We start from the raw sequence: 20,551 nt of genomic DNA on the forward strand, positions 1-20,551 counted from the left end.
GGTAGAGATACCATCCCAGCCTACAGCGCTGGAGTTTTTAAGACCTAGAATAATCTCTTCCACCTCCATACAATCTACCTCTAGCAAAGCCATAGAGTTGATGCTTGGGTTCCTATCTGTTTCAAAAGCGGGGCCTTCAACATTATTGTTCAGAGTGCCTATCCTACTGGCTAAATTACTTCCTACTTGAGCGAAGAATTTATTTACAATATTCACTGAATTTAGAGCACTGTCGGATAATTTTAAAAGCTCATTTGTTGCTGACGGTTGACGGCTTATATTAGCTATTCTCTTAATTGTATGCCACATTTTCTTAGGATTACCCTTTGCCCTCTCCAGCTCATTTTGTTCAAACGTTTTCTTAACCTTTTTTAATAGATTATTACAGTAATTTTTATACCTTATGAAAGTTGTTTTAAGTATTTGGTTTTGTGGAGATTTGGTGGATTTGAGGTAAAGTTTGTCTCGGTTACGGTTACGGTACATCGGAGAAGACCAGGGGTCATCCAGGGCTTAATGATTTTATTCTTAGAAGATATATTAACTGTCTCTGTATAACTCTTGATTATGTTCGATAAGGTATTCACAATACTTTCAGCAGTTATATTTGGATCTGTGTAACTCAATAGGTATGCAAAGTCAGTATTTTCCAGCTCACCAATGACAGCCTCTTCGTTAACTCGTTTTAAAGTGTGTTTGCCCTTTGCAGCTACAGGCTTTAATGAAGTGCAAAGGAACACTGGATGGTGGTCAGTTAAAGGCGATTCAAACACAATGGTCGTAGACTTTTGGTCACCTCTTAACATGACATGATCTAAGCAACTTTTTTCCCTAGTAGCGAAAATATGCCCGGGCAGTATTCCATGTGAAGCTAGTAAATTAAGGTAATCATCACTATTTTGGTCCGAACTGTCAGGTTTTATATTTATATTTATATCACCCATGATGATAATAGAACGGAAGTCATTTAAAGAATTAAGTACTGAATCGAGAGAAGCCATGAAATTACTTGTATTTTTGTAAGTTGGGGATCGATATAAGGATACAATGCACAATTTTGACGAATGTTTTATTAGTAAACAATTTGCATCAACGAATACGGGCTCTACAACAGTAAGTTCAAGGCAGTCTCTTAAGTATACAATTACACCTTCATTTTGGTTTGAATAATTTGACCTGAATGATATATAACCAGGTAAAGTCGGCGCAAGTGGGCATTTGCTTAACCAGCATTCGGTCAAAATAATAATATCTAATTGTATATTAATTCTTTTTAATAAAATCAGAAGACTATCAAAATTGCAGTTAATACTTCGGATATTAACATGTAGTATTTTGTAGGAATCTTTACTGTTAGTTACATATTGAACTATTTTTTCTGGTGAACTTATAAAAGAGTCAGATACAGAAATGTTTTCGATATCATCTATGATTGCTTGTTCAGACATAAATAAGAAATAAAAGAACAATAAGCTCATAAACAACATGGTCATAGTTTTTCACAGTATATTTATTTGGCAGTTTGATAGGGTAAAAGTTGCTTTCAGTAGAAGTAATTTTGTTGTTATAGAGAGTTTTTAACACTAATTTTATAATTTTGTGATGGTTTTGTTTGTGACAGTGGTGTGTATGTACTTTGAGTAGGTTAGTAATTTTTAATGATTTTAGAGCAAAATTAAATAATACAAAATGATACAGGCAAATATTGAGACTAAGCATGCAAATAAAATAAATGAAGAACTTTATATCTGTTTTCACTAGTCATACTAGATTTGATTTCAGCCTTGTGAGATCATTTTCACATCTGATTAGAACAGGTCCATCTCCTTCCGTCTTTCTGAGAAACACTTTGCCACTGGAAGTCCAACAGAACTTAAAACTGTTCATTTTGGCAAAGTCACGGGCTAGGAAAAATATTCTTTTCATTCTTGCAGACAGATTTTCTGATATAAATATCGGTTGGCAAGGACCTGGAAGTTTCAGATCTTCAGTGGATAACCTTGGCCTCTCTTTGTTATTGTCGTGTCTTGAGTAAAACCAGTAAATTAATTAATTACTATTTATTTAAACAAAACACTATATGCGTTAATGGCCGCTAAGCAAAGAAGAAGGAAAAAGCGAGAGAGGACGAGTGAGCAGGACAGCAAGAGCTGCGTTCAGAAATTAGCAAATATACCACACCCTCCACCACCTAATATGAATGTTTCTTTCAATAATGAATAAAATATTTGTTTGAATAGCTCTCTCTACCTTCTATCACTTACATTTTAAAACAAACAACAATCTCAATTATAACTAAGTATAGTTCTAAATAACTTATAAATTATAACAGTAGTATTAAACAGTGGTATTCTTAAGGTACTACTACAATAACTATTATTACAATAACTATTCTAATAAACTACTATTACATTTTAAAATTTGGTTTACATGTCTTTTCCAGTTATTTCCATCCACATCGATAATATATGTTACACCTGGTGTTGATTCACCTACAATATTACCCTGAATCCATGGTTTATGACCCCCTCGATAGTCCCTGACCATGACCTTCTCACCTATCATGAATGATACATCTCTATGACCTGATGTGTATTTTCGCTGCTTCTCTAACATTTCATAGGCCTTATCTGATACTGGTGGGGGCCGTAATAGAGAAAAACGATTCCGCATCTCCCTTCCTAGCATAAGTTTTGCTGGTGTGACTCCGGTGGTACTGTGAGGAAGATTTCTATAATCAAAGAGGAATAAGTTTATAGCAGAGGCAATGGGAATTCCACTTTCCTTTATTTTTGTTACATGTGATTTAAAAGTCTCAACAAATCTTTCAGCCGCACCATTGGTGGCGGGATGATATGGGGGGGTAAAAGTATGTTTTATATTCAAAGTTTGGCAAAACTTATTGAATTCTGCACTAGTGAAGGTAGGACCATTGTCGGTCACCAGGTGAACTGGAAATCCATACCGACAGAATAAAGCTTTTAGTATTTCAACTGTACGAGCAGCACCTATATTTGACATTTCAAATGCCTCAGGCCATTTTGAGTAACTATCTACAATTACTAAGTACATTTTATTGTGAAATGGACCTAGGAAATCAGCATGTAACCTATACCATGGGGAGGGTGGTACCGGCCATGGTTTCAAAGGTGTCTTTGGTGGGTTTTTATGGTTATTTAAACATATTATACAATTTTTTGTTATCATATCTATTTCGGAGTCTAAATTAGGCCACCAAAAATATGAACGTGCCATTTGCTTCATCCGTACTATTCCAAAGTGACTTTGATGTAGTTCCTCAGTGACAGATTCTCTTAATACTGTGGGTATTATAATCCTATGCCCCCAAAATAAACAACCTCTATCCATACTTATTTCATCTTTCGGTTGTAAAAAACAAATAGTTCAGTATCAATTAATTTTTTTTCAGGCCAACCATCCATTGTATATCTTACTATTTTTGATAGAATCACATCTTTTTGTGTCTCGTGCTGGATAACTTTCCAGTCAACATTTTTTAAATTGGAACTGTTTGTATAAACACACATACTATTATCTGTTTCTTGAAAATATATACAATTAAAGTCTAAATTGTTAGATCCAGTCTCTACCCATGAACGTGATAAGAAATCGGCAGGATTTACATTAGTTTTGATGTGTCGTATCTTATAGTTAAAAGCTGAGAGGAAAATTGCATAGTGCTGCAATCTTTTCGCTGCCATTTTAGGAATGCCTTTGTTTGGACCAAAGATCCTGACTAAGGCTGAGTTATCTGTCTCTAACTCAAACATACGACCATAAGTGTAGTTATAGAACTTAGTAACACCAAATATGATGGCCATCGCTTCTTTGTCAATAGCAGAGTACCTCTGTTCCACTGAATTCAATTTTTTTACTAGCATAAGCGATGGGTCTTACTGTACCATCAACATCTCTGTTTGACAAAACAGCAGCCAGCCCTGTGCTTGATGCATCACATGTTAGAATTAAGGGCAAGTTCAGATCAAAATGTCTGAGGCTATCTACTGATGACAACTTAATTTTTATGTCGTTAAAAGCCTTATCACAATCTTTGGTCCACTGAAATTTATTTTTCTTGGTACACTCATACAAAGGTGCAAGAGTAGATGCCATATCCTTCAAAAAACGATTATAGTAATTAATTTTTCCGAGAAATGACCTAAGCATTGTAATATTTGTTGGTGCTTTGGCTTGTAATAATGGTTCAATATTTGATTTTATAATGCTTATGTCATTCCTGGTGATTCTGAACCCAAAAACATCAATATATGTTTGGAAAAACTTACATTTTTCTAGTTTTAATTTAAACTGACATTCCTGTAATCTGCACAGTACTGTATACAATGTATTTAGGGTTTCATTAAGGTCCTTTCCAGCAATATAAATGTTATCAATGAAGACAATAGTTTTAGGTATGTTAGCAAGCTTACTACTCATGAGACGCTGGAATGATCCTGGACCAGTGCTTACACCATAGGGTAAGTACTTATATTTAAATGTTCCTTCCTCTGTGACAATAGTTGTTAATTCCTGTGAATCTACATCTAATTTTGCCTGTAAATATGCCTCCTTCAAGTCAAGTTCGCAGAAGTATTTTCCGTCTTTCAATGTATTAAAGATGTCATTAATATGGGGCAATGGATATTGGTCAACTTCCAAGTGTGGGTTCAAAGTAACTTTATAGTCACCACATAAGCGGACTGATCCATCTGGTTTCAATATAGGAACAACCGGTGTACCCCACTGACTGTATTCCACAGGAGTGATTCTATCATTTTCAAGTAATCTAGAAATTTCATTTTTTACCTTATCCTTCATCGCATACGGCACCCGACGCGCTGGAAGGCATTTGGGCTTGGCATCTGATTTTAATTTTAATTTAATTGCCTCCCCTTTGAAATCACCCCAACCGGAACTGAATACTTCTGCAAACTTTTCCTTAATTACATGTTCAGCCTCTGAAACAGATTTTACATTTAGGTTATAATTTATTTCCTCACCAATAATATGAGTGTCCATAAATTTTGGAGGCCACAGATCAAAAGCATCCAACCAATCACGGCCAATTATCCTTGGTACATCATCATGAGCTATAAAAACATTTAATTTCATAGATTTATTCTCATAATTTACTGTTAAATCTTTCATTATGCCAACTGGTTGTGAAATTGTTTGGTCAAAGTTCCTAAATCTAACATTACAATCAAGTATGTTGAATTTACTAAAGAAAAGATTCTTATCTTTTAATGGAATCACTGATACATCTGAACCGGTGTCTAGTTGAAAATCAAGATCTTTGCCTTCTACATGGAGCCTAATATAGTGTGGCGGTATCTTTCTTACATTGACAGAATATACCTCTATATGTTCATCAAATAGACCTCCAATTGAATCTTCGACACCATCCTGGATTTGTGATTGGTCGCTTCCTTGGTCATCAGTTTCCATGGTATATATTTGATTAGTTCGCGAATTCTTGGGGCATACTTTATATAGGTGTCCCTGTTTCCCACACTCAGAACAATATTTATGTATTAATCTGCATTCCGCTTTCATGTGATTATTATTCCCGCAGCAGTAACATGTTATTTGTGGTTTATTTACTCCTTTGTTACCTTGGGACTTGGAATTATTGAATTTGTTTCTTTTAGAAAGATTTTTAGAAGGAGTTCTTTGCTCCTGTTGGTACTGAAACATATCCGAGACCTCCGTCCCATTTTTGCTTTTGGTTTGTGCTAATGCCGCTTCAACAGTCTTAGCCAACACTACTGTTTCATCCAAAGTAGCATCTGGACTGCCTTTTAATAATTCAAATTTAATCAGTTTTGAGTAGACACCATCAATGAGCTTCTCTTTTATTTGGTCATCCAAGTCCTTAAATTTACACGTCCCAGCTAGTTTTCTTAAAGCTAGTACATATTCTTCAATAGTTTCTGTTTGAAACTGGTTTCTGCTTCGAAATGAGGCCCGATCCAAGGTTGACGATTGCAAGGGCGTGTATTTGGTTCTCAATTTATTACATAACTCGATGTAGGTTAATTTTAATGGTTTCTCTGGAGCACAAATACAACTTAGTGTTTCAAACACTTTTGGGCTGATTTTCGTTAGCAATAATGGCACTTTCTTAGAATCTGGTACTTCATTTAATGCTATGATACATTCCAGTTGCTGTTCGAATGATTCCCAATTCTCACCATCGAAAGAGTGTAAGTTGTAATTATTGGCCATTATTTGTTTTCGACTTTTTAGTTTGCAATAGTCACTAAGTAATTTTCTGAGATCATCCACCTTAAGATTATCATCGAATTGTAATCCGTATTCGGTTAATTTTTCCTGCAGTTCAGTCTTGTTCAGCTTGTAAATCCAAGAAGTTGTAAAAGTTTCGTTTTGATTCATTTGACATTTGTTTTCTTTATCGTCCAAAACAAACGTGAACTTAGTCACAACACAAAATGTCCGACTTTGGAATGCGTTTGCAATTATTTTTCTTTTTCGGCCAACTTCACACTGAAGCGTGCGCCGGTGAATTAGTTTTTGCTTTTTCAGAAGAAATCACTTTAATTTCAGCGATATCCTTTATTGCACACTTTACTGGGCACTTTCGTCTCGTCGCCAACTTGTCGTGTCTTGAGTAAAACCAGTAAATTAATTAATTACTATTTATTTAAACAAAACACTATATGCGTTAATGGCCGCTAAGCAAAGAAGAAGGAAAAAGCGAGAGAGGACGAGTGAGCAGGACAGCAAGAGCTGCGTTCAGAAATTAGCAAATATACCACAGTTATATTTTTTAAACATCTGAATGACCTTCTCTTTAGTTAGGACGGTAGTTAGGTCTAGAATTACAGTAGACTTTCTGGGGTCTTTGTTTTTGGTTCTGAAGATGTCCTTAATCTCCTTTGAGTCAATTTGAACGTTAATTTGTCGGCCAATTTCCGCTACAGTTTTAATGAGGATTTCTTTATTTTCCGGTTTGCCGACGGGTATATTCCTTATTTCCACGCATGTGGAACGCTGTGCTCGTTCTTGAGATTCTATTTTTTCTTCGAGAGTTTGAACGTATTCCAGGGTTTTTGTGTGGTCATGTTCTAGTTTCTCTATTTGGAGTTTAAATTCGTCATACTTCAGTGAAATGAACTCCATAGAGGCACGAATTTCTAAGTTTTGGGACTTAATCTCTTCCACAGCCGTGACTAACTTATCTATTTTTTCAGATTGGCTATTTTTGAGCTCCTTAAAGAGCGTGCGCATTTCATTCATGAAAGCATCTATTCCTTCGCTCTCCGATCTTTTTCGCTTTATGCGAGAAGCTGGTGCCATTTTCGAAGTCGGCGAATCACTTAATGATGGTTCAGAGGAACAGTGCTGCAGATTGGATACTATTTGAATTGGTTTTGGTGTTAGTTCCCGTGTTGGTGAGTGATTGATAGGCATTTTTGCACTCGTTGTTCTTGGTGTAAATTGGTAGCCAGGTAGATCCTGAGATTGAAGTTGTGACAATTGTTGCTATTCCCAAAGTGTAAGGCGCTTGATAAGCACCCAATATGCAGTGATTTACTGTAGGGTAGGACTGAGCACTCGATTTCGGTTTTAGCAAATGTTTTTACTTACAAAGCTTCAGAGTTCTTAATCACAGTCACTACACTTGTGTTTAGTAGCACATTAGTAATATACTTTGATAACAAAAAGGTTTAAGTGCAACACTACTGATAAATATTTTTAATCTTAGATTGAATGAGAGCAAAACGTAAACACGTCCGATCAGATCGACGGTGCGCGGGGGGGGGGGGAGTCATGCCCCCAGGATAAGTAAAATGTTCAGTACTTCATATGAAAAACATTAACAAGGTCACCTTTAGGTATGTTCGTCAATACTAAGGGCAGGTCCCGGCCAAAACCTTAATTTAGGCTTCGCCTTGTTGCAACTTCAAAGGTACGTAGGTACCTACTTACATTGTTGTAGGTTATGAATGTTGAAGCGTGTTAAGTAGAATACACAAAGCTTTCTGGTCGGTTCGATTTTAAAACCATTAAGTCAACCAAGACAAAACAAAATAAAATAGCTCGATTAAATAAAGATGGTACGTAAAGATGTTAGTTGTACCTGATCAGACCTGATGCAACGACAGCCAACATAGATAGACTCTCTAATCTGTGGAAGCAACAATCATGGTGGCGGGAACATGGACAGTTGGACGAGCCACCTCGAGCCTGACTTATCAATCAGACTTTTAATTGACAGTTCGCCAACAGCAGATAGCTTGCGGCTATCTATAGGTAAACTTAGGTAGTTAGCTATACCCAAGAAGGCAGCTAAGGAAGGTTACCTACTTCAGCGACCTGGTATTGCAGTTCTCTCACGCCTTGTACTAATGTACTCCCTTGCGGGGTAGGCAGAGGTGCATTGCTGCACCCACTTTTCGCCAGAGTGTTATGTTAGTCCCAATGTAGGGGGCGGGCCTATTGCCATTTTACGGGCACATCCAAGACCGCCGGGAATCGAACCCGGGACCTTCGGCTCAGTAGTCAGGGTCACTAACCACTACGCCATTCGGTCGTCACAAAACTTAACCAAAATGGAATTGTGAAAACAGCACGTCTGCATCTTAACCAGTCAGTCTAAGTAGTTTCAACAGATACAGTGTTGAAAAATTGTTATGAAACGTTTGACCCAGAATCGAATTAAAAATACATTTTCATTAGAGAAGCCGTTTAGGCAAGAATAGGTACTTGCACTCTTTGAATTGTGCTCCAACTGATGACCTTCGAAATTCATAGAAATTTAATGACGACTGCCATTGTTTATTATCTAGCCCAGTAAATTGAGTTGGGCTACGGCTACACGTGATGTGATACACAGTACACAGTAGGTATATGCATGTTCCCAGAATAGTGGAAATTATAATTTTACCAAAAGGTAGTCGTCTCGTGCAAGAGCACCGTTACTCGATTTATTCGATACACAACTAGTAGACAGCTGCTGCGTAGGAGGTTCACGCATTTTTCAACAAAGAGCTCGGACACACACTCACAATCCACTGGGACATAAGGAAGACAGCTAATATGGTGTCACTCAGAAACCGCGATGACACTCTGATCATGATCACCCGACAGTAGAATCATAATAAATTCGGTAACTTGTGAAGCGGTATGGTATAGCAACAGCGACTTTCACGAAATCAGGAATTAGCTCAGTGCTTTCAGGTTGAACACTCGCCGGTAGGATTCACTTTGCTCACAGCCGAGAAAAGAAAAGACTCAAAGCTGGAATCTGCCGATGTGTCATGACACTTAAAGATAGTGTCTGGGGGGTCACTTTATATGACGAAAAACGAACTTTCAGTGCACTGCAGCGCGAGCTATCTGTTTGTATGTATTAAACGTGCCGATTGCACGACAGCTCTCGTTCGTTCGTTTCTCATCAGTTTAGAGTAACGCTTCTGTACTTACCGTGCGTCGCCATTCCCATGAGCAGTCCAATGATCTTTAGGCAGTTTAGAACAAAAGCTGCATTAGACAGTTTCTTCAGCAGACATCGAAATAAAAATAAAAAATTCTTGCACAACTATCCCCAGGAGCAGTCTACAGGTCACTTTGGGCAGTTCAGAAGAAAGCTGCTTTAACAGAATACCCTACCTCAGCGGAGGCATCAAATTGAAGTGCTATAACACTTGTAGAAGCGGTGCACGTTAGCCGATTTGTCGTCATCCATGCCGATGCGGCTACGGCGACTGCAGGTGGGTACTCAGGCTTCGTTGGTGTGCCCTTGTATGGCTAACATGACCAACCTTGGCAGTAAACGTTCGTCCGCATATGCCATAATCACTGATGAATAGCGCACGATACCTTCTAAAGAAGTCACTAACAATGATGGCTGATGATGATGATGATGACCGTGCTAGCAATAGTGCAGGCGGTTCCGCTGAGCATAAAATCTCTTCCCAGACAGGGGGCGTTTGGATCTGGCAACCAGAACAGGAGTGCCAGGTGTGCGCAGCGATGCAGGTGGGACAACACAGCCGCCAGGGCAGGAGTGCATGGCTGGGTCTATGCAGCGATGCAGGTAGCACAAACCGGTGGCCAGGGCCAGGACCGGGTGTACAGCCGCCAGGGCAGGAGCGCATGGCTGGGTCTATGCAGCGGTGCAGGTAGTAAAAACCGGTGGCCAGGGCCAGGACCGGGTGTACGCTGCGATGCAGGTGGCAAGAGACGGCGGCCAGCGCAGGAGCACAGGGCCGGGTGTATGCTGCGATGCAGGTGGCACAAACCGGTGGCCAGGGCAGGAGCGCAGGGCCGGGTGTACGCTGCGATGCAGGTGGCACGAGACGGCGGCCAGCGCAGGAGCACAGGGCCGAGTGCAGGTTACACGAAACTTCAATTTCACCGAATCGGCCTGCCTACCCTTCAGCGGGTAGGTACCGGCGCGATCACATTACTCACCGCACATGCCACAATGTCCCAACATACTGAAACTCGGAGCCACGTGCTTCCTGTAAAAAATCCTATGACGGTCCTGGAAAGCTCCTGTTTGTAAAGCCTTACATAAGCTATAATAAAGTGCATTATTGTAATAGCAAAGTCTTTATCAACTGTTTTCTAAAAATATTAGAAATTGAGGGTAGAAAAATACCTATATTTTTATTATTTTTTCCTGTATAAAATAAACATTATGCTTTACTTAAAGCGGTCATTAATGTAAGTATCTAGCTCAAGCGCCACTAGTAGGACCGGAATATGTGATCAATCATCACTACTACTATTGAATCGGACCCTACTGCGTGGGATAAAAACCCCAAGCGCCGGAGCATTATGACCAGTGGCTGAGCTTTTAAAAGCAGTAATTAATAGCATTTTACTCACGGCTTATCAGCTCAAACCTTCGTTGCGAAATCCTCAGCAATGGCTGCGTGCGCAGCAGCCGGCAGGCCTCGCTCCCCGACGCCACGTGTCGCGGTGGCCGCGCCCCGCGCCGCCTGGTCCGCATCACGCTGCTCCCGGCAGTGAGGACTCCGCAAATTCAATATTATATTTTTCCCCGTTCGGAGCGAAGCCGACGAGAACCGTGGCTACATTGAGCCATTTTGCCGAAGTGTTCACTTCAAAAATCAAAAACCAACTGAGGCGCGCGGGCGACTCACTCTATTTATATAGGCACCCGCACCTTGCAAACTAAAGGTGGAGAGAAAAATGGACTTTATTTAACTGTCACTGTGACCCTTATGATGCCGAACACGGAGAAAGTCGAAACGCCATATCTCACAATGTTTAACTAGGTTTCAGATAGGCTCAGACTACATAATATCAGGCGCGGATCCACCCATATGGGCAAGATGGGCATGCCCATCACCTAAATGACTTGCCATATCACACCACGGGATTTCAATATAATAATTTTGTTATTTTATCACTTTCTTATTTGGTATTTTTTGTAATTATGTTGGTGGTGATGATTTCGGGTTATGCTAATATTTTTTTTCCATCTCGAAAGCCCTCCAGATAGTTGTTAAATAATTCTAAAACTATAAAATTTTCGGTCGTGCCAAGAGTTTGAGTTTCGGCTTACAGCAAAAGTCATTATTGAAGTATACAACGAGACTAGTTTGATCTCAATAAACCAAATAGTTTTTATGATATACAGTTATTTTAAAAAATCATGAAGGTTTTGATCGATTTCAAAAATGTTTTAAAAAAATTGATAATTTGTTACTATTTATAGATAAAGGATCCTAACGGATCCATCACATATTAGAATTCAAATTTTGCAGCACTTTTAAATAATCGTGCATAATATGACCAAAAAACTAGCATGTTAAAAATATTTTTTGTTTTATCTAAAAAAGCCATATTAGCTGGCAGGCTCAGATAAGAAAGCTATCCTACCTTATATGGGTAGGTATTTAAAAATATATGTATACTTATAGTAATCGCGTGGTCATTTAAAAGTGACGCAAAATTTGAATTATACTATGAGAAGGATCCCATACAACATACCTAATTATCAAAAACCGACTAAGAGCGTGTCGGACACGCACATGAAAGGGCTCCGTAGCCATAAAATCCATACATTACCATTTAGTTAGGGCATCTGCACGTCATAAGTTGGTCGAGTTGTATAAAAATAACTATGTATGATACAGATTCCGCTATAGTTTTCGTTGAAATTAGGTACTTACTTAGAAGTATAGGTATAGCACATTTTTTTCAGAATTATTGTAATATTCCAAAAATTAAGAGGGGGGGACGCTCTAATTTAAACTATGTATTAATATATCTCGAGACTGGAGGGTTTGATCCACATGGTTTCAAGGCAATTTTTGTTATATTTAAAGATATCTTATCTTTTTACTGTATGGGAAAGAGGGTAAAAAACAACAAGGGTTATTTTTCGATAATTTTAAAAACCACTTTTTGGATTATCAGTAGGTATACGCGCGGATTACATAGTGTTGATATCGCCAACACTAGCCCAGTTGGAAGGAAAGCTAGAGAAACTGCGAACTGTTGCTGGCCTGATGGGCTTTCGAATCAACCGACAAAAAACTGTGGACATGCGCGTAAAATCGACCGAGACCGATCCACTTGTACTGGATAACGAGAGCCTACAGTCTGTTCCTCGCTTTGTGTATCTTGGCAGTACGATCACAAGCCAGGGTGGGGCAGATGAAGACGTCGCAGCCAGAATAAATAAGGGGAAAGCTGCCTTCGCACAATTAAGATCTGTGTGGGACTCCATGTGCTCAAGCGTCGCGTGAAAATCTCCCTCTTCAAGTCCGTGGTGAAGTCGGTCGGTGCTCCGTGATGTTCGGTTGTGAAACGTGGAGAGTGACTAAGGGATTGAAGGGATTGAACCAAATACAAGTGTTCGTCAACAAATCCCTGAGGTCGATCCTCCGCATCTTCTGGCCGAACACAATCCCGAACGTTTACCTATGGAAGGTGTGCAAACAGTCGCCCATGGAGCAAGAAATCGCATTGCGAAAATGGAGATGGATCGATCACACTATAAGAAGGGGAGCCGATATAACATGGCAAGCATCGCTTTTGAGTGGAAACCGCTAGGAGGCCATTGGAGACGCGGTCGCCCTGTGTATAAATGGCGGCGCACAGTGGACGGCGAGCTGCGAGCGCAAGGCCTGAGCTGGACGGAGGCCAGAGCGGTTGCTGAGGACAGGACGGCGTGGCGCACTCTCGTGAAGGCCCTCTGTACCACTGGGGTACCTTAGGACGACAACAACAACAACATACGTATCTCTCCACCAAAATTCGTTGCCGGACGGACGGACAGACATGACGAAACTATAAGGTTTCCTAGTACACTACGGAACCCTAAAAATGCAGCGATATCGCAATAATTGCTATTTAGATATACCTACTAACTGTATTTTTCTTAAGTTAGTCACTAACTATTCCCGCTTGCTATGCTTTATTATTGGGATATCCCTTGGGAATTACCCAATACAAAATTAGCCTGAATTTAGGTTCAGGTTGTCAGTTATCTACATTTGCTTTCTCGTGAATGATTAAGAAACATACTTCCAAACTTAGAAACTTTTGCCTTTATAATGCATAAATAATTATGTATTCGAAATTGAGGAATGTGAAACATTTGTTTTGTCAAAAAAGGCTTTATTTTAAATAACTGTAGTTATGTACAACTATTTGGCCAATCAAGATAAAATTAGCATCAATTAAATGAGAATTTAGTCTTAGTTACTCTTATTAACTTTTGCCTGAACACAGAATTTTATCAGTAAAAAAAAATATTACCGTTTTTTTCAGTTTTTAATTAAGTACCTAGGTTATTCACAATGATGATCCAGAGTTCCAGAGGGATTTAGAGGAGGAAAAACTTTATTTAGCATTTATAACCATAAAATAATCACTACCAACATACAAAAAAATCTGCTATCAGTACTTCAAGGCGAGGCAAAACCACCTTTTTTGACTTGCCCATCACCTATTTTGAGGTCTGGATCCGCGCCTGCATAATATCATATTTTCTGCCCTATTTGGTATGCGGTGTTCACTTTTTAGAGATAAGGAATTAACTTCTTATGAATTACCTATTTATCATTCTGATCTTTTGAGTAATTATTTTCATATTGTAATAAATGTACTGTCGGTGTTTTCTGACGCTTTTGTTAAAAATACCTTTATGGCAGGTTTCTTTACTTTGTTGCTGAATAGAATTAAAGTGATGAATTTACTTGTGAGTATACATAAGTATTCCAACAAATTAAGTACCTACTACTTGTTCTATTACATTCTACTTATATATACATACCTAAGTAATGCCACTCCAACATTTTAACTAATAATGCTTAGCGTTTTTTATCAAAACGTTCGTGGTTTACGAACGAAAACAAATGTATTTTTTAGGAGCGTCCTGAACAGTGACTACGATATAATCTGTATCTCCGAGACTTGGTTGTTGGATAGTATTTTTGATGCTGAGATCTTCGATGGTAGGTATAACTTGTATCGTACGGATCGTGATTATAAGGGCACGGGGACGACGCTGGGGGGCGGGACACTCATAGCCGTGAGACGCAACCTCTCCGTAGACTCGCGAGCCTCGCGACCGCCCCCGGTTCTGCCTGACGCCGACATCACGTCCGTCAACCTCCGACTTGGGAATTCAACTACAACCAATTCACTAAGGATCTACTCTTGCTACTTTCCACACAATCGCCATCAAATGTCTTCTGAGGCTACTTTTTGTGATTATATTTTAAATATAGCTATGGACTACCCAAATGATCTTATTTTAATACTGGGGGATTTTAATATTTCAAATGGCCTGTGGACTCTGAGCTCTTCACACTCTGGCTGTCATGTACTTGTTAACCCACAAGCTGACGGGCTTACTTATAATATGTCGGCTTTATTGTCCCTGACCGGTCTTGGCCAGTACAACCACATATTAAATAAAAACAATAAAATGCTAGACCTGGTGATTTCGAGTTGTGAGTGTGAGGTAAGTAAGGCCGAGCCGTTTGTTCGTGAAGACGACCACCACCCCGCTCTGAGACTAACTGTCCGGTTCCCGTCCCCGCCCGCGAGCCTGCCCGAGGCGCCGCGGACTGCGCGTAGGTATCATGCTGCCGACTATCTCGCAATCAATGAATCGCTAGCCAAAATTGACTGGGATTCCAACTTGTCTGTTGATGATATAGAAACTGCCGTGGATAACTTTAATTCTGTCATTTACAAAGTTATCGAGGAACATGTTCCTGTCAAAGTACATATCCCAAGTCAAAAACACCCTGTATGGTATACACGCCCTCTCATAAAATTAATTAATAAAAAATTAAAAGCTCACAAAAAGTGGAAAATTTATGGTAGACTTCAGGACTATGAAACGTTTTGTTCACTCCGTCGAGATCAAAAACGTCTTGAAGTTTCATGCTATAATACCTACATTTGCAATGCTGAAAATAATATTTGTCGTAACTCTCGTCATTTTTGGTCCTTTGTTAAATCCAAAAAAAGCTGTAATGATATACCGGATACGATAAACCTAGATAAACGCACAGCGTCGGACGGCCAAGGAATATGTAACTTGTTTAATGAATTTTTCACATCTGTTTTTGAACCCAGTCAATGTCAAATTAATGTCACGGGTAACACAGAAGAAAGTAACACTGTCCTCATAAGTACCACTAATATAACCATCGACTTAGTATTGAAGTATCTGAAGAATATTGATGTAAACAAGGGTTGTGGTCCTGATGACATACATCCTTTGTTTGTAAAGCAGTGTTGTGAGCAACTTGCCACTCCTCTAACAGTATTGTTCCGTATGTCACTTGACACTGGTAATCTTCCAGCTAGGTGGAAGCAATCTTTAATAACACCAATTTTCAAAAGCGGCAATAAGCATAATGCGAAAGATTATCGAGGTATATCTAAACTGTGTATAATACCTAAAATCTTTGAAAAGATTATTTACGACGCGCTTTTTCCTGCTGTCAGACCTTATTTAATAATAAACCAACATGGTTTCATTGACAAACGGTCCACGGAGAGTAACCTTTGCGAATATATAGATATTGTTCTCGATGCTATGGACAAAGGCCACCAAGTAGATGCAGTGTACACCGACTATTCCAAAGCCTTTGATAAAATATGTCATAATACTTTAATAAAAAAAACTGGAATTGTTCGGTGTGCACGGCGATCTGCTACGGTGGCTGGAGTCTTATCTTCGCGACAGGACTCAAGCAGTAGCTGTCAAGGGTTACGTCTCTAGTTTTGTACCTATCACTTCTGGAGTTCCTCAAGGATCCCACCTTGGTCCTCTATTGTTTAACATTTTTATTAATGATGTCATTAAATGTTTCAATAGTTCTTTTCCACTTCTTTATGCCGATGATACTAAAATATTTGATAAAATCACTTCTATTCACGATTGTCTCAAACTGCAAAGTGACCTAGACCGGGTATCAGAGTTTTGCTTACAAAACAAACTATATCTTAACGTAAAAAAATGCTGCATTATTACTTTTTCAAGAAAACTAAACATAATTGATTATACTTATAAAATATCCGATCAACCGTTACTTAGAGTTTTTGAAGTGAGAGACCTAGGTGTGCTCCTGGACCATAAGTTGTCTTTTGTAAATCATGTCAATAATATAACAGCCAGAGCTTATAAGATGCTAGGTTTTATATTTAGAATTGGTCACGACTTTAATAATCCACTAACACTAATAACACTTTATAATTGCTTTGTAAGATCCATATTAGAATACGCTTCAACTGTTTGGAATCCCCAGTATCAATGTCACATTGATTCAATTGAACGAATTCAGAATAAATTTATTAAACGTCTAATCTCTAATCTTTAATCTTACGGAATTCTGACAGTTATCAATTTTTGACATGTCAGAGATCACAAACCTTTTTTGGTTGGGTACTTTTTTCAATACGAGTCTGAACATCAGTTGTATCCGGACAATTTTCTATATTATATTTTTAAATATTTAGAATGATGGTCTTTAGGTTAGGCGCAAAAGAACCACGAGGACGCTTCTTTCTGGGAGAGAGAAAGTCTGACTCTTGTGCGCTGTCAGATGGGGCCGCTTCCTGGGAAGGGCCAGGTTGTGGCTCCATAACGTTTATAAAAATCAACAAACTATCACAACGCGAATGGTCAACGATAAGAAACCGGCCAAGTGCCAGTTGGACTCGCGCACTGAGGGTTCCGTACAAGTCTACTTACCTGAGATATTTTTCCTTTTAATTTCATAATTATGTACATCTATATGAAATATTAGCTTGATATCTTTAACCGTTTCTGAGAAAAAGGGTGGTGACATACAGACGGACAACAATAAGTGTTCCTTTTTTCCTTTTCAGGTACGGAACTCTAAAAAAGAATAGTAACAATCGGATCAATCGTTTCCGAGATATACATGCCAACAAACATATAAACATACTTATACAATAAAAATTTTCATATTTGTTTATTAGGCTTAATGGATTGTCATATGTTTATATGGTGCAGTTCCAATAATCTTACATAGGTACCTATATACCGAACATATTATGTACTTACCGAATTGAGAATCTTTTATTTGAAATCGATTAAAAAGGTTTGTTATCCCTGAATTTAGTAGCAAGTGATGCCATGCTAAAGAATAAAATAAAGTTATTAAAATTAATTCGATACAATGGTCGTGAGTCGTGATTTTACTTAATATTATATACCCCATCCACACGCTCGGCGAACAATGGCAAACAGCAAACAGCAAACAGCAAACACTGACGTGTGGATGGGTGTTTGTCGTTGTTTGCCTGTTTGTGTTTGTGTTCGCCAGTGTTCGGCATCGGTGTCGGTTTTTCTTGCCAGATCAAAGGATGTTCGGCAAACAGTTCGCTACGTATCCACACGTCTGGCAGCGATCAGTATGCGCGCTAGCATTGCGGGAGGCGGACGTATCAACTTGCTACACTTTTTCGTTGGCGCGCATTTTTTTTAATGTATGTTCACCGATTACTCCGCCGTTTATGAACCGATTTTAAAAATTCTTTTTTTTTTGTATTTCGTTGAGCTCCCAGGTGGTCCCATTTTTTTTCAGAATTTTATCTCACCCCTAAGGGGGTAAAAACAGGGTATGAATTTCCATTTTGGACACATATTAACCGATTCTAATGAAATTAAAAACATAAATATAGTTCTTGTAACAAAAAAATATGATGGTGACCTTGAGCTGATCTGATGATGGAAACAGAAGGCAGTCAAGGGAACTCCTCAACGGTATATAGCAACTACCTCGTGTTTAGGCTTGAATGATTCGTATTGATTAGTAGGAGTTTTTGGTATCATTTGCATCTTACTTTTAATTAAAAATTATTGCAAATAAACTAAAAACTATAAAATAAAATATTAATTAAAAAGAAGTAGTCAGTTTTTTTTTTAATTATTATTATTATTATCCCACCATCGTCTTTGCTTTCTTCTTATTTTCCTTTTTTCTTTCTCTTGCTTTAATTTATATAATAAAAATATGTCAACCCACAATAATAGCTCGTCGTCCGCCGTGTTTGCCGGTTCGGAATGTTATGAGCGTTCGCCGAGCATGTGGATGGCTGTTTGTGTTCGGTGATTGTGGTTGGTGTTTGGGACTTTGTTTGCTGTTTGCCGTGTTTGTGACAAACAGCAAGCGTATGGATGGGGCTATAAATGCGAAAGTTTGTGAGTATGTGTGTATGTATGTATGTGTGTACCTTTGTTACTTCTTCACGTCAAAACAACTGAACCGATTTTAATGAAATTTGGAATGGAGTTAGCTGACACCCTGGATTAACACATGAAAGCTTATGTGTTAATCCAGGGAATTTCGCGATAAAAAATAGCCTTTTTATCGCGGAATTCCCACGGGAAAACTAATTAAGTTGAAGCGAGGCTCGTGGCAACAGCTAGTATTGAAATATTTGTTATTTTTGTATTACCTACTTCACTTGAGCAAGTAAATATTTAAATTTATTTTTTTCTATGAAAACATTAAAAAAAATATTGCCCTTAAATAAATCCAAATAATACCTTTTTTTCGGTGAAGAGCTTTTTTAGTGGTATCACTAATGAAATGTCAGAATTCCGCGGAATTAAAAATTAGAGTATACATTACAAGTTTACAGAATATAATGCCAGTTGTATATCCTTAGAAACTCGAAGGGAGCACCGTGACCAATTATTTTTGTTTAAGCTACTTAACAATCATATTGACTCGCCCTACCTGGTGAGCAGGCTGTCCCTCCGGTGCCCGCGCTTCTTGTCTCGGTCCGCGGGTAGACTGTTCTCCACGCCTGTGTGTAAACGGAACTACACCGAAAACCGTTTCATAATAAGAGCGTGCAACAAATATAATACCACATATAATTTATTTATTTATTTATTTATTTATTTATTTACTTAGAGACAAACAGTCATACAATTTATCTGTAAACATAACTAGGTAGTATATTTTAGACCTATAGTCCCATAAATAAAGTATTTATAACAATAATAAGCTAAGATCGAAAAGTTAGTGTTTAAGTTAGGCTTTAATCAGTTACATTCGGCATCTTATTAATTTTAGTGGAAACAAGTTTTTTGTACTTAGATAAAGAGGCTGAAAAAATATCTACATCAGATAACACATCGTTATAAAATTTGCACGAGCGTCTTATAAAACTATTTTGTACATAACAGGTTTTACACTTACTTATTTTGAATAAATGTTTTTTACAACATGTGCGCTCACGCCTTCGAGGTACACGAATGTTTATATTTTGTAATAGTGCGGGGGCATCGACTTTGGAGTTAATGATTTTAAAAAGAAAAATGGCATCAATATAGTCCCGGCGGTGTTTCAATAATTCTAGCTTGTATCGTTGAGCTGATGATTCGTAATCTGTATAGTTATTACCCATTCTGTAATCAAGTGACTTAACGAATTTCTTTTGTAATCGTTCAATCCTATCGATATGTTTTGCATAGAACGGGTGCCAGACAGGACACGCAAACTCTAAACGACTGCGGACATAACTATTATATAGAAGCCGGTATGTAGAAGCCTTTTTAAATGGCTTAGCAACGCGTAAGACAAAACCCATTTGTTTGTATGCTTTATTTAACATATTGTCAATATGAGGTATAAAACTTAATTTCGAGTCCATAATAATACCTAAATCGCGAATTTCATTAACTCTAGTTAGGCCCTTGTTGTTAAGCATGTAATTATAATGTAAGGGTTTTTTCTTTCTAGTGAAACTAATAACACAACATTTATCAGTATTTAAGAATAAGTTGTTACTGCTACAAAAGAATTCAAAGTTTCTTAAATCATTTTGCAATAATATGCAGTCATTGCTATCACGTATGACTCTGAAAATTTTGGTATCATCAGCGTATAATAAAGCATGGGAATTAATAATATTTTTAGTTATATCATTTATATACAAAATAAACAACAAAGGGCCCAAATGAGAACCCTGCGGAATTCCTGAGCAAATAAACTTAAGCTCCGATGAGTAACCGCTTACA

At 38.2% G+C, this 20,551-nt stretch overlaps 1 protein-coding gene across 1 annotated transcript; it reads right to left on the reverse strand.

Annotated features, from left to right (window-relative positions):
* Positions 1–2,045: 2,045 nt before the first annotated feature.
* On the reverse strand, positions 2,046–6,813 carry LOC105391754. The gene is made up of 2 exons (XM_038110667.2): positions 5,380–6,813; positions 2,046–4,979 (listed from the first exon to the last, which is right to left on the reverse strand). Exons 1-2 carry the CDS (start codon positions 6,415–6,417, stop codon positions 4,965–4,967), a joined length of 1,053 nt encoding a protein of 350 aa, XP_037966595.1. The 5' UTR covers positions 6,418–6,813; the 3' UTR covers positions 2,046–4,964.
* Positions 6,814–20,551: the final 13,738 nt, after the last annotated feature.

Source organism: Plutella xylostella, chromosome 14 (assembly GCF_932276165.1).
Source record: "Plutella xylostella chromosome 14, ilPluXylo3.1, whole genome shotgun sequence".
Classification (NCBI taxonomy): Eukaryota; Metazoa; Arthropoda; class Insecta; order Lepidoptera; family Plutellidae; genus Plutella; species Plutella xylostella.